Genomic DNA, 12,837 nt, shown 5'->3' on the forward strand with positions numbered 1-12,837 from the left:
AACAGAAATAATTCCTTATTTTTGGTGCCTAAGTGTCAACTCTACCTGGTGTCTCCTTGGCTATAAAACATTTGCTTTACCTAAGGAGAGTGAGCCATCACTCATTTGCTTGGAGGGGAGAGGTGGTTGCTGGAGTGCTTGGGTAAGGAGACAAAGTCAGGACTACGTGCATTTCAAACAGCATTAACCCATTTTGCTACATGAAGCCCTCTTTTTCTTCTTCGTCCTCCATCGAAGATGTTCTTTGTGCTGTCAGTACTTGAATTTTCTGAGGATTCAATAGGCTGATTCTTAAGCCTTTTTTTTACCTCCAATACATGATTTGCCTTCCTTGAGTCTTAAGCAGTTTACCAAGAATCAGTGTTGTCCTATAGCTGTTGAGATACTGTTGCTATTATTGCTTTTCATGCTTTCCTTATCCTTGTGTGTTTGTCTTTTAAAAAAATCCCTTGATAGTAATTAAGAAAGGGAGATAAATTACATGATTGGTTCAGTCTGTCATACCTCTGTTTTTAAGTGTTTTGTTGTTGTTGTTGTCTTTTTAGGGCTGCACCCATGGTATATGGGGGTGCCTAGGGTAGGGGTCAAATCAGAGCTGTAGCTGCTGGCCTACCCCACAGCCACAGCAACTTGGGATCTGAGCCGCATCTGCGACCCACACCACAGCTCACGGCAACACTAGCCCCTTAAACCACTGAGTGTGTCCTCATGGATGCTAGTCAGATTTTCATTTCTGCTGAGTCACAGTGGGAACTCCTAACTTGTTTAAGAGAAGACATTCACTTAAGATTTGGTTTTCTTTTGTTCATTTCTCTCTCCTTCTTCTCAGAAACCAAAAGTAACAAAATAAAATAATTAAATTACCTGAAACATTTTGGTTGAGATCTGTGCCTAGTCGTGTTCTTTTGCTGGCTAGTAAAGCTGAGAGTTATATGATAATGAAGATATTTCTTATTTTAGTCTTTCTGTGTGCTAAAAGGATAGAACTGTGTGCATGCGTGTGTGTGTGTGTGTGTATTCTTAGAACAAATCAGAGACCTATTTTTTCTTATGTTAAGTAGCAAGCAAATGAGGTATAAATGGGGAAAATAATTGCAATAGGTAATAAAGGTGCCCCACCTCCTTTTAAAGATGGACTTAACTATTTCATTAATTTGGAAGTCAGTGAGTTCCTGTTGTGGCTCAGCAGGTTAAGAACCTGACTAATATCCATGAGGATGTGTGTTCGATCCCTGGCCTTGCTCAGTGGTTTATGGATCCAGTGTTGCCGTGTGCTGTGGTGTAGGCTGCAGACATGGCTCGGGTCTGGCGTGACTGTGGCTGTGGTGTAGGCTGGCAGCTGCAGCTCGAATTTGATCCCTAGCCCTGGAACTTCCATATCCACAGGTGTGCCCCCACCCCCCAAAAAAAATCATTAAGCAGATGCTGACGACTATTATGATCTGTGGATACTTAATTATACTAGATTTGGTAATTTGAATGTGATCATTTACCGCTTAAAGATTTTTAAAAATAATATTTCTGTGATTTCTTTTTCTATTATACAGAGAAAGCAACCAGTGAGATGAATACTGCTGAAGATTGGGGCCTTATTTTGGACATTTGTGATAAAGTTGGTCAGTCTCGCACTGGGTGAGTGTTGCAAAGTTTCAAAGGATTTTTACTTACTCTTCCTCTTTATTACCATGAATAAAACAAGAGTTAGAAGGTAAAGCATATTACAGTCACAGTTGGTTTAGAGAGAGGACATTTTCACTAGCGAGACTGGGGGAATCATGCCATTTAGATTACTCCTTGTAACTAGTCAGGGGCTACCAAGACTGGTGACAGTGTTGCTACTTCAGTTCTTCACCCTTGTCCATATTTGCCTCCTGAAATCTAGCTTTTCCCACGGATTTTGATTTTTAAAGTCATCAGTGACTTCTCAGTTACCAAGTTTTGGGATTATTTCTTTGTTCTTTTCTTCTTCGGTGCATCTGCCCATTCTACCCAACTCATCAGTGACTTTTGGGCCAGAGATCGAACCTGCACCATAGCAGTGACAATTCTGGATCCTTAACCCACTGAGCCACCAGGGAACTCCCTAATCAGTGACTTTTGAAAGAGAGGCAGTTTTAGGGAAATAGCATTGTAAACTTTTTGGCATACAGAATTTTTTCGGTGACACAGGGCCTTCTTAACAGCGTACCTAGAGGATTAACTGATAGACTGATGAAGGTTTCCTTAATTCCTGCACTGATGATGTCTTAGTCATCAGTAACTACATTTACTCCTTTGTGCCATAGAGATAGTGTCTTCTTTCCGTACTTCCCTGTAAAGACCTCAGGAAGCGCTGCTGTATGACCCTGGACTCCGCTGGCGGTACTCCTAACCCTCTGAGGGTCTCTTTACTGGCTCTTCTTCCTTCCCTTCTCAATATAGATAGTTACTTAAACTTTCTATGATCTGTTTGTCCCCCAGTACTTTTTCTTTTGAAATCTCAAGCTTCCGGGTGTCCTTATGTGACGTCTGTATTTGCAGCTCTGATCCTCTGCCCAAGCACTGGTCCCGGGATGCTGCCTTGTTTCTGATCACATACTGTATAAGCCTCCATCTCACCATCTAGAAACCTGAACTCATGACTCTTTGGGCTTTAAGCCCACCTTCCCTTCTTTGTTCCCTACCCCTTTTAATAACAAGTTGATTGTTTCATTCACATTTGGAACTTTAAGCTCACCTCCCATTTAGTTTTTTATAAATTCTGTCTGTTTGCCTCTGTGACAGCTCTCATAATGTTGATTGGCATAGAGGCTCCTTAGTTAAGTTATTGAACATGGTCAAACCAGGCAGGGTGCCTTGCCTTTCTGGCCTTTCTACCCCTTCACTCTCACCCTTTCTAGGCCATTAATGTGCTCCTCTGGCAGGTTGCCAAAAATGTGGTCTCTAAATGTGGCCTCATCCAACTCCCTTGTCGTTAACTTGTATTATACTCAGTCTTGTTCTGTCCAGCCTGGTTAGTTCTTTAACTTAAGTTAGAGTAGCTGCTGTGTGCATGTATCTATTCCTTTTTCTCTCTGATTCTTTTGTTCCCACTTGTAACATCCTTCACCATGCTTGGACCCGGTGAATTACACTTCTGGGATTTCCTTCTATTTCCATCTCTTGTCTGTCCAGTCCTTTTTTTTTTTTTTTTTTTTTTTTTTTCTGGCTGTGCCCACAGCATGTGGAAGTTCCCAGGTCAGGGATCAAAGTATGCTACAGCAGCTGCTGCAGTGACACCACCAGATCCTTAATCCACTGCGCCACAAAGGAACTCCTTCTGTCCAGTTCTCAGAGCCAGTTGCCATGTAACAACTCTGACCATGTTACTCCCTTAGCTTCCATGCTGAGTTAGGTCTAATAACCTCCTTAGGCCTCTGAATTGTGTATTTCATTTACTACTTTTGTATATACCATTCTTTTAAATTCAAATATTTGAGTTGTCATTGCTTTTCTGCCTTATTTTAATGCTTTTGGTCATTTCGTTCTTTCATTGTGGGATATTCTCTTCCTCCATTTCCTATCTCTGTGTCTTATGTCTTCCAGACCCACTATGGATATTATTTCTTCTGCTAAGCCTTTTCTTAATCCCCTTTACTGAAAATCATTACTAAAAATCTGAATCCTCAGAGCATTCTATCAAAACTATTCTTATTTGTGTTTTGTCTTGCATAATAGTAACTTATATACCTGGTAGACTTAGATTTGTAGGATGAAAGGTCTGTGATTCCTGTTGCGCAGAGGAAAGCAAATAGCTTAGTGGTTGAGAGCACGAACTCTGCAGTGAGACTGGTCAGATCCTAGCTCTGACCATATTGTAGCTGCCTCACCTTGGGGAAATACTAAGTCACTTCCCTAGTTTGTTGCATAAGAACAAAAATAGTATCTTCTTTGTAGATGGCTTGTTGTGAGTATGAGATTAGTTAATATATGTAAGGTGTTTATAATAGTATCTGGTGAAATGGGTGTACCTCTGCTTCTTTTTGATTAAAGTGATATCTTGTGACCGTTTGTCTGTTGAGGAATCAACGTAGCTCCATCCCCATGTATTCTGGAGATAAACCTTTTATCTAGCATTCCAGTTGCCAAGTCCCTCCTCTCTCTCTTCACTCCACCAGTTTTCTTTTTATCTTTAGTGTGGTATTCTTCATTTTCTAGATACTTTTTTTTGTAATAATTTGGTTAGTTGCTTGAAATAAAAGACGAACTCCCTTTCGTTGCAATAAATACTCTAAAGTTTTCTAGTTAAAAAACAAATTTTGTAACCCACTAAAAATCCTATAGGAAGTATTATGAAGATAAAGAGGTTGATTTGTTTTTCTTCATGTTAACATTATGCTAGAAATAATAATGGTTTTTTTTTCCTGTTTTTTTCTTGTGGTGAGAACTCTTAAGATCTATTCTCTTAGCAACTTTCAGACAGTAAAGTATTGTAACTCTACTCTCCATGCTGTTCATTACACCCGTAGAACTTACTTATATTTGGAAGTTTGTGCCTTTTGATCCTTTTTATTCATTTTGCCGCCATCCTCCTCCCCTGCCGCCCCCTTGGCAACTACCAGTCTGCTCTATGTTTCTATGAGTTTGATTTTAGATTCCACGTATCACTGAGATCATACAGCATTTGTGTTTCTCTGACTTACTTCACCTAGCATAATACTCTCAAGGGTCTATCCATGTATATATTTAAAATAGGCTAGTCTGTAGCTCTAAACAATTATTTCCTATTTGTTTTTTTTTATTATCTAGTATAAATAGGTTTAGATAGATGCTTGTTTAAAATTTTTTTTCAAGTTTACTTTAGGCGACATTCTCTTCCTCAGCATTTCCCTTAATTTTTTGTCATCCTTTGGAGAGTTTAACTGACATTGTGCTAAATCTGAATTTATTTAGGAAGCGTGTTCAGCTTTGCTGATTTATATAATGAGAGGTGATTCTATTTGTTTTTAATTAATATTTTTTCTTTCCCTCTTTCCTTCTTTTCCTTTTCTTTCATTTGTTTTTTCTTTCTTAATACCTCTTGCTCTCTAGTTCCTTTGTATTCTCATTAATGTCCAAGCATTTATTTGTTTATCTTTGTAAATGTGATGTCTCTCTATAGCTCTTGTCAATAAAGAATTGCTTGAAAAGAATTGTGTAATAATTGAGATACCTTATTTTTTTTTTTTTTTCTTTTTTTGGCTGCATGCATGGCATGTGGACATTCCTTGGCCAGGAATCAAACCCACACCATAGCAGCAACCCAAACCCCTGCAGTGACAGCGCTGGATCCTTAACCTGAGAGCTCTTGAGATACAAGTCTAGTATTACTGGAGTTTAAAAAAAATTCAAACCCACACAATATGCTCATGTGTATGGTTGCTCTTTAACAATAACGTTTTACATACATATCCAGTTGTATTTTCACTTTCTTACTGTGCTTTGATAATTTCCCAGTAGGGAGTGATAGGCTTCAGGGCCAGATTTTGACATTCCTGGGCCCTTAGCACTTTTCTCTTCCTGGGTCCCTTTCTCCATAGAAAAATAATACAAATATTTTATGACTGCATTTTTATAAATACAACTGTATTATCATGCAGGGAAAACATTTTCTTTGATCTAAAAGTCCATCTTTTTCTTATTTTAAAAGAAATATAAACATTTTTGTGGGCCCCTAAAATTGTGAGCCCTGTAAGCATTGTGCCTCCATGCCTAAGGATGAGTATTACAGAATTGGGTTATAGATTTGCAGACCAATTTAGTAATAAAAAGTTATTAATGTTCTTCTCAGGTGAACATTAAAGTAAGGGCTACTTATAATGGGGTTCTTAATAGGTAGTTTATTTATATTGTGGCAAAGTAAAAAAGGCATAAAATTTACCTCTTTATCTGATTTTAAGTGTACAGTTTGTGGCCTGCACTACCTTCACATTGTTTTGGGAGCTTTACCACACTCCATCTCCCGATCTTTTCGTCATCCCCAACTGAACTCAGCCTATTAAACAACTGACCACCTCACCCCCTGCCTTCACCAGAATGGGTAGCCACTTAGAGTTTGTTGTTAATCTTTTAAATCACTTTATAATTAGTTATATGGAAAACTTATGGAGATCTGGCTTATGCTGTCTAAGAATACATACGTTTGCATATGGGTTGTTGATGGTAGCATAAGAATATTCAACAGTGTTGTAGGTTGTCAGTGCGGTGTTGAAAGATTGAGATGTGATTGATGTGAGAGGGAAAAGGGGAGATGAATATTCCTGAGACAAATGTAGATAGGACGCGTTGAGGTAGGAATTTATGGTTTGCATGTAATTGGTGAGGTTGTTTGTATGCTAGGCAACTGTCTGGATTTTTTAAAAAGCATTGGCACGTGGTGTTAATCTATAATTTTATAAAACGTACAGGTCTGTTTAAGAGGATGGATTCAGGCATGGTGGAGGAAACTAGGAAAAGCGTTTCTGTTTGAGTAAGATTTGTTGTTTTTTAATCAAAATGATTTGTAACCAGCAACATTATAGAATTTACTGCATAAATTAAATAAATAACTTACATTAAAGTCTTTCTTCCTTAAGAAAATAATATTTAAAAATCTGTTTGGCCCTTAAAATATTTTTTTTTTTTTGAGTTACCTGTTTTAGAGCCGTGGTTGGAAAATATTCTCAAGTTTTAAGGAGGAAATAAAGAGCCAATTATTGCGAAATTTCATTTAGTCAGAGAACTGTGACCCAGAAACATGGTTCCAGTGATATTTCAAAAAACCCTGCTTAATTCTTCCTCTTTGAGAAAATCTTACTGATGTGTTCTTTGAACCACACATATGTGTGTGTTTGTTCATTGTTTTAAAGAAATACTTACGGTTATATGAAATACGTACTTTCTTCAAAAATAAATGCATACTTAACATGCCTCAAACATTAAAACAGTTTAAAGGATGGACGTTGACAAGTGTAACTCCAATCCCTGTTTCCTTCCCCATCCTCTATAGATAACCACTGTTGTTTCTTTCCATTGTTTCTCAACACAAACACAAGTGTATTTTCCCCGCATTAATAGACAATAAGTATGTCACATATGCTCTTCTACATTTGTAGTTACTTTATTCTTTAGTATGTCCTAACAGCCTGAAATGTTTAAATATGCTGGACCTAAAACTTTCAAAAACACTCTCAAATTTTTTTTCTAACTTCCTAAGATATTCACATGATCTTTAGTGTGCCGTTCCAGTGTCTGAGTAAGTACTGAAAAATGCTTAGCCAGTGAGGTCATGTGATGGACTGAAAACGTCTGTTTGTTCAGAATCAAGAGAACTTTCAGAATAATAGTAGCAGTTTTCTTTAACTTGTTGTCACATATAAATAGCTTTTGTCTATTAGTTTTGATTGATTTGTTTGTAGAAGATAGATGTGAGGGTAGGTGTTGATTATTCACAATAAAAAGTTAAAATTCTGTATTTGACATCCAGATTAATTTGTGCTATTTATAGCTTAACTTTCTTTGCTTAGCTTTTGACAAAAATATAGTTGACTGAGCGTGTAAAACATGATGAACTTTTTTCTTTACGTGGCTGAGGGGTCTATTAAGTCTTTTATTTAGATAGACTTAGAAGGATAAAATGATAGTCATTACTGACGTTTTGTGAAAAATATAAATAGAAGCTTTTGGGAAAGAATTTGTTAAAATTCGTTTTCATTGGCTTTATATTGTCTTATCCTGGACCTGGGCTTTGACTGTTTCTGATCTTCACCTGGAGGTTGATAGAATATTTCCTGATTTCTTTTAAGGGAAAAGTAGTCTGGGGCTTAGATGTCTTCAGGTTGGAAGGGCAGCATCAGGTTGAGAAACAGATTTCTTCCCTATATTTTGTAATAATCAGTCCTCAATTTACTGGCCTTAGGTTTTAAAATCTTTAGTGTTTTTTTATGAATAATAGCCAACATTTATTGACAGCTTATTATCTGCCGGTTCTTGTTTAAATGCCTTATTTTATTTAATCATCACAACAGCTCTAGGTACCCTTGAGTTTTTCTAGTTTACAAATGAGAATCTGATTCATTTTTAGGGTTTTAAGTGTAATTTAAACGAGGGGAGGATTACCAGCAGGAATAACATTAAAAGCTTTTTTTGGTAAAGCGTGGTCTTGTTTTCAAGGTATCTTTCACTTTCTTAATATCACAGAATTACTTCCATTGATTTCATACTTTCTGTATCCATCGTTTTTTCTTTCCTTTGACAAACAGTAAGTACTGCCTGGGTGTCATGCTTTAGCTTTACAGTGGTGAATAAAGCAAGCACAGCCTTTGTCCTCAGCTATGGTAACAATTTACCGAGTAGAAGATAGAAGTAAGTAAATAATGGACCAAGAAGACAGTGAGCAGAGTGCTTAGTGGAGAATAAAAGGGGAGACCCACTTAGATTGTTCAGGGAGGGACTGGTATGAGGGGGTAATAACATCTATACTATGATTTTAAAGTTGAGAAGAAGCAAAGAGTTGAAAGCAGAGGTCATTAATGTGGTGTATGTTATAAATAACAAATCAATATTGATACATTATTATTAAATAGTCTGTGGTTTACATTATAACTAAGGCTCACTGGGTGCTGTAAAGTTTTATTGATTTTTGACAAGTCCATAATGACATGTATCTGTTATTACAGTATCACACAGACTAGTTTCACTGTCTTTAAAATGTCCTGTTGTTCTACTGTTCATTCCTCTCCTTCCTCTTTCTGAGCCTTTGATAACCACTCTTTTTTTTTTTTTTTTAAACTATTTCTAAAATTTTGCCTTTTCAAAACGTTATTCAGTATGTGGTATGTAGCACTTTCACACTGGCTTCTTTTACTTAGCAAAATGCATTTAAGTGTCATCTATGTCTTTTCATGGCTTGATAGCTCATTTCTTTTTATTTCTGAATATTTCATGGTATGGATGTACTATAGCTTGTTTATACATTCACCAATTGAAGGATATCTTCATTGCTTCTAGTTGTTGATGATTGTGAATAAAGCCGCTGTCAAACATGTTTGTGTGTGTGTGTGTGTGTGTGTGTGTGCATGGACATAAGTTTTTAACGCATTTGGGTAAAAACATAGGAGTGTGGTTGCTGGATCGTGTGATAAAACTATGTTGAGCTTTGTAAGAAACCACCAGTCTTCCAAAGTCCCTTGCGATTTCATTTTTTTACATTTAGGTCTTTGATCTGTTAGGAATTTATCCTGTTGCGTAGTGTGAGGTATGGCTCTAACTTTGTACTGTTCTGTTTGGCTCCCTCAAAATTCTGACAGCATTTACTGAATAGTCTTTCTTTGTCCTTTCGGATTTGAAATTCTACCTTTATATACTACATTACCAAATGTATTTGGACCTCTTTTTTGAATTTTCCTTTTTGTCCCATTGCTGTATATCTATTCATGTGCTCTACCATGTGGTTTTAATTATTAAAGCCTTATAATACATTATAGTATGTGGCAGGGTTGGTTTTCTTTTTTTTTCTCCCGCAGTTTTTCTAGATACTCTTATTCTTCCCTGCTGTCAGCAGATAAACTTTGAAATTGGCTCTATTAGTTTAAAAACAAAATGATTTCTTTTTAAATGGGCCTATTTTTAAATTACTACATTACCTTTTTTTTTTTTGTCTCTTGTCTTTTCAGGGCCGCACCCACGGCATATGGAGGCTCCCAGGCTAAGGGTCTAATCGGAGCTACAGCTGCAGGTCTACACCACAGCCACAGCAACACCAGATCCGAGCTATGTCTGTGACCTACACCACAGCTTATGGCAATGCCGGATCCTTAACCCACTGATTGAGGCCAGGGATCGCACCCACAACCTCATGGTTCCTAGTCGAATTTGTTTCCGCTGCGCCACGACGGGAACTCCTACATTATGTTTTTGATATAAAAATTTTTCTACCAAGTATGTAGCCAGTCTTTCTGTTTATATCCTTTAGTACATTTTTAAAGTTTTCCTCTTATAAACCTCGTACATTTTTGATGAAGTTTTTTATAAAGTGTCTTGTTTTAGTCACTATTTAAGTGAAGTCTTGCTTTAACTGGTTGTTTGATGGGGGTTTTCTCTTTTCCAAGGTAGAATCGGAGCTGCAGCTGTATCCGGGAGAGAGTGATCCATTCTAAGGAGGAAATCGAGATGATGATTCAGGAGAAAGTAGGGATAGGATAGTCATAGGCGCTAAGTCCTTGACTAGACAGTAGAGTTTGGGATCTGATTAGGTGTGATTTTTCCATCTTTACTTGCCCTAGACAATGATTTTACTTTGGCATTTTGTTATGGTTTACATTTTTTTTCCCCTGTGTCCACAGCTTGCAGGAGTTTCTGGGCCAGGGATGGAACCTGTGTCATAGCAGTGACCCAAGTCACAGCAGTGACAATACCAGATCCTTAACCCACTGAGCCACCAGGGAACTCCCTGTTTTTTACTATGATTTTTATTTTTTTTATTTAATAATTTTTCTTTTTTCCACTATAGTGGTTTATAGTATTCTGTCAGTTTTCTTCTGTACAGCAAAGTGACCCAGTCTCTCTCTCTCTCTCTCTCTCACACACACACACACACACACACACACACACACATATACACATATTCTTTTTCTTACATTATCCTCTATCATGTTCCATTTATAAGTGACTGGATATAGTTCCCTGTGCTATACAGAAGGATCTCATTGCTTATCTACTCCAAATGCAATAGTTTTACTATGATTTTTAAAACTGTATTTTATAGAACAGGACCTATAGAATCCTAGTGATCTAGAGGTTGTTTCATAGATGAGGAAACTAAAACCCTGAGATTTTTTTTTTTTAGGGCTGTTCCCATGGCATATGGAAGTTTTCAGGCTAGGGGTCGGATCAGAGCTGCAGCTGCCCGCCTACACCAGAGCCACAGCAACACTGTGGGATCTGAGCCGTGTCTGTGACCTACACCACAGCTCATGGGAACCCTGGATTCTTAACCCACTGAGCAAGGCCAGGGATCAAGCCCGCATCCTCATGGATACTAGTTGGGTTCACTACTGCTGAACCACGACAGGAACTTCTAAAGCCCTGAGATTTTAATGTGACTTGTCCAAAAGTAGTAGAGGTGAACTTGGAAGTCTGGTTTTCTTTACTTCTAGTTTTATATATATTTTTCCACTTTTCTGTGCTGAGTGCTTAACTGTGTATAAAAGCAGCATTGTTTGAAAGTTGAAATCGACATGCTATTTTCACTAATTTTTTAGTGATTTTTGTCTTCCATACATTATGTTACATAATTGTTTTATTTAACTGAACTACACTCCAGTATTACATGATCTGTGGAACTCAAATATCATCATACTGAGGGGGAGTTCCTGTCGTGGCTCAGTGAAAATGAATCTGACTAGTATCCATGAGGACTCAGGTTTGATCAAAAAGAGTAAAAAAAAAAAATCCCCATACTGAATTAAAGCATTCGGTGACTACTGTCTGCACTTTCGTTAATCCTCAGTATTTTGTATGTAGAAGTTTATTTACCTCCTTTTCTGATGAGGTCCTTTGGGGACATGAATTTTTTCTTCACAGAGCCAGATAGCAGTTTGTATACTATATTCTCGTTCCAATGATCATCTCATGAGAAATATCTACCTAACAAGTTCAAAATTGCAAATTTGATATTTGTATTCACTGTTTTGCCCATCCCCCTCCTTGCATTGTGTGGACTGTACGTTATGTAATGTATATTACCAATCGAATATGCATTTTTTTTTTCTTTTTTAGAGCCACACCCATGGAATATGGAAGTTCCCAGGCTAGGGTTCCAATCGGAGCTGCAGCTGCCGGCCTGCACCACAGCCACAGCAACGTGGGATCCAAGCCGTGTCTGTGACCTACACCACAGCTCACAGCAATGCCAGATCCTTAACCTACTGAGCGAGGCCAGGGATCGAACCTGCATCCTCATGGATCCTAGTCGGGTTCGTTAACTACTGAGTCCCTAAGGGAACTCCCAAATATGTGTTTTGAACATACCATTGAGTATATAGTTATTACTCATTTCAATTCTGATTTATTTCCTATTTTATGTTAAAGTTCTTTTTACAGTTAATGTTGTGCCTTTATACTTTTGAAAGCCTTCTTCTAAATTAGACTCACCTTGGTATGCAAGAAGGGTTTATATTATCTGTTAATTAAAATTTTTTTTAACTTTGTTCAGCAAAGATTTGCATTCCCATGTCTTTTAGAGTGTGCCTGCTAGGTACTCAGACTTCTGGAAGTTATGCGCCCCCGCAACGATATAGTTATACCCATGACCTTGACTTATAAGTTGTTGCAAAGCACTTTTTATTATGGCATGTAGAATGAAAATGTAAATGTAAAGTTTAAACCCCTTTAATATAATAGTTTTGAAAGCCAAAGTTGTAAAAGCAACTCAGTAGAGAATAGGATGTGTTTGTGCTTTCTAGAACTAACATTGTTGAGTGTCTCTATGTCCCTGGCACGATTCTGGGAGTATTGTAGTAACAGCGTGAATGGGAAGCATGAGAGTCCCCTTTCAGAGATGAGGTCTGTCAAGGCTCAGATCTTTTTCTACCAAATCACAGTGCTGCTTTTGTCTAGCAGTGATTCTCAGCCCCGTGGTGTTGCTCTGTTAGGGATGGTTTTGGTTGTCACAATGACAGCGAGTTACTACCAACCTTGATTAGGCAGGGACCAGAGATATAATACACCAGGTAGACTTACCCTGCAAGGCTTTTTCTGCCCCCGCTTAGAAAAATACCGCTAGTATCTTTGTACCTTTTCAGTCCCGCCTCTTAGGTGACGAGAGGTTTATTATGCAAGAACATTTCATTAACTGTGCTA

At 37.7% G+C, this 12,837-nt stretch overlaps 1 protein-coding gene across 1 annotated transcript in view; it reads left to right on the top strand.

Moving 5' to 3' along the window:
- STAM (signal transducing adaptor molecule) overlaps positions 1-12,837 on the top strand; it is a 69,075-nt gene that overhangs the window by 18,496 nt on the left and 37,742 nt on the right. The window contains 1 exon segment of the mRNA XM_021064813.1: positions 1,548-1,632. Within this exon segment, the coding sequence (XP_020920472.1) occupies positions 1,548-1,632 (85 nt within the window).

This window comes from Sus scrofa, chromosome 10, assembly GCF_000003025.6.
Source record: "Sus scrofa isolate TJ Tabasco breed Duroc chromosome 10, Sscrofa11.1, whole genome shotgun sequence".
Lineage (NCBI taxonomy): Eukaryota > Metazoa > Chordata > Mammalia > Artiodactyla > Suidae > Sus > Sus scrofa.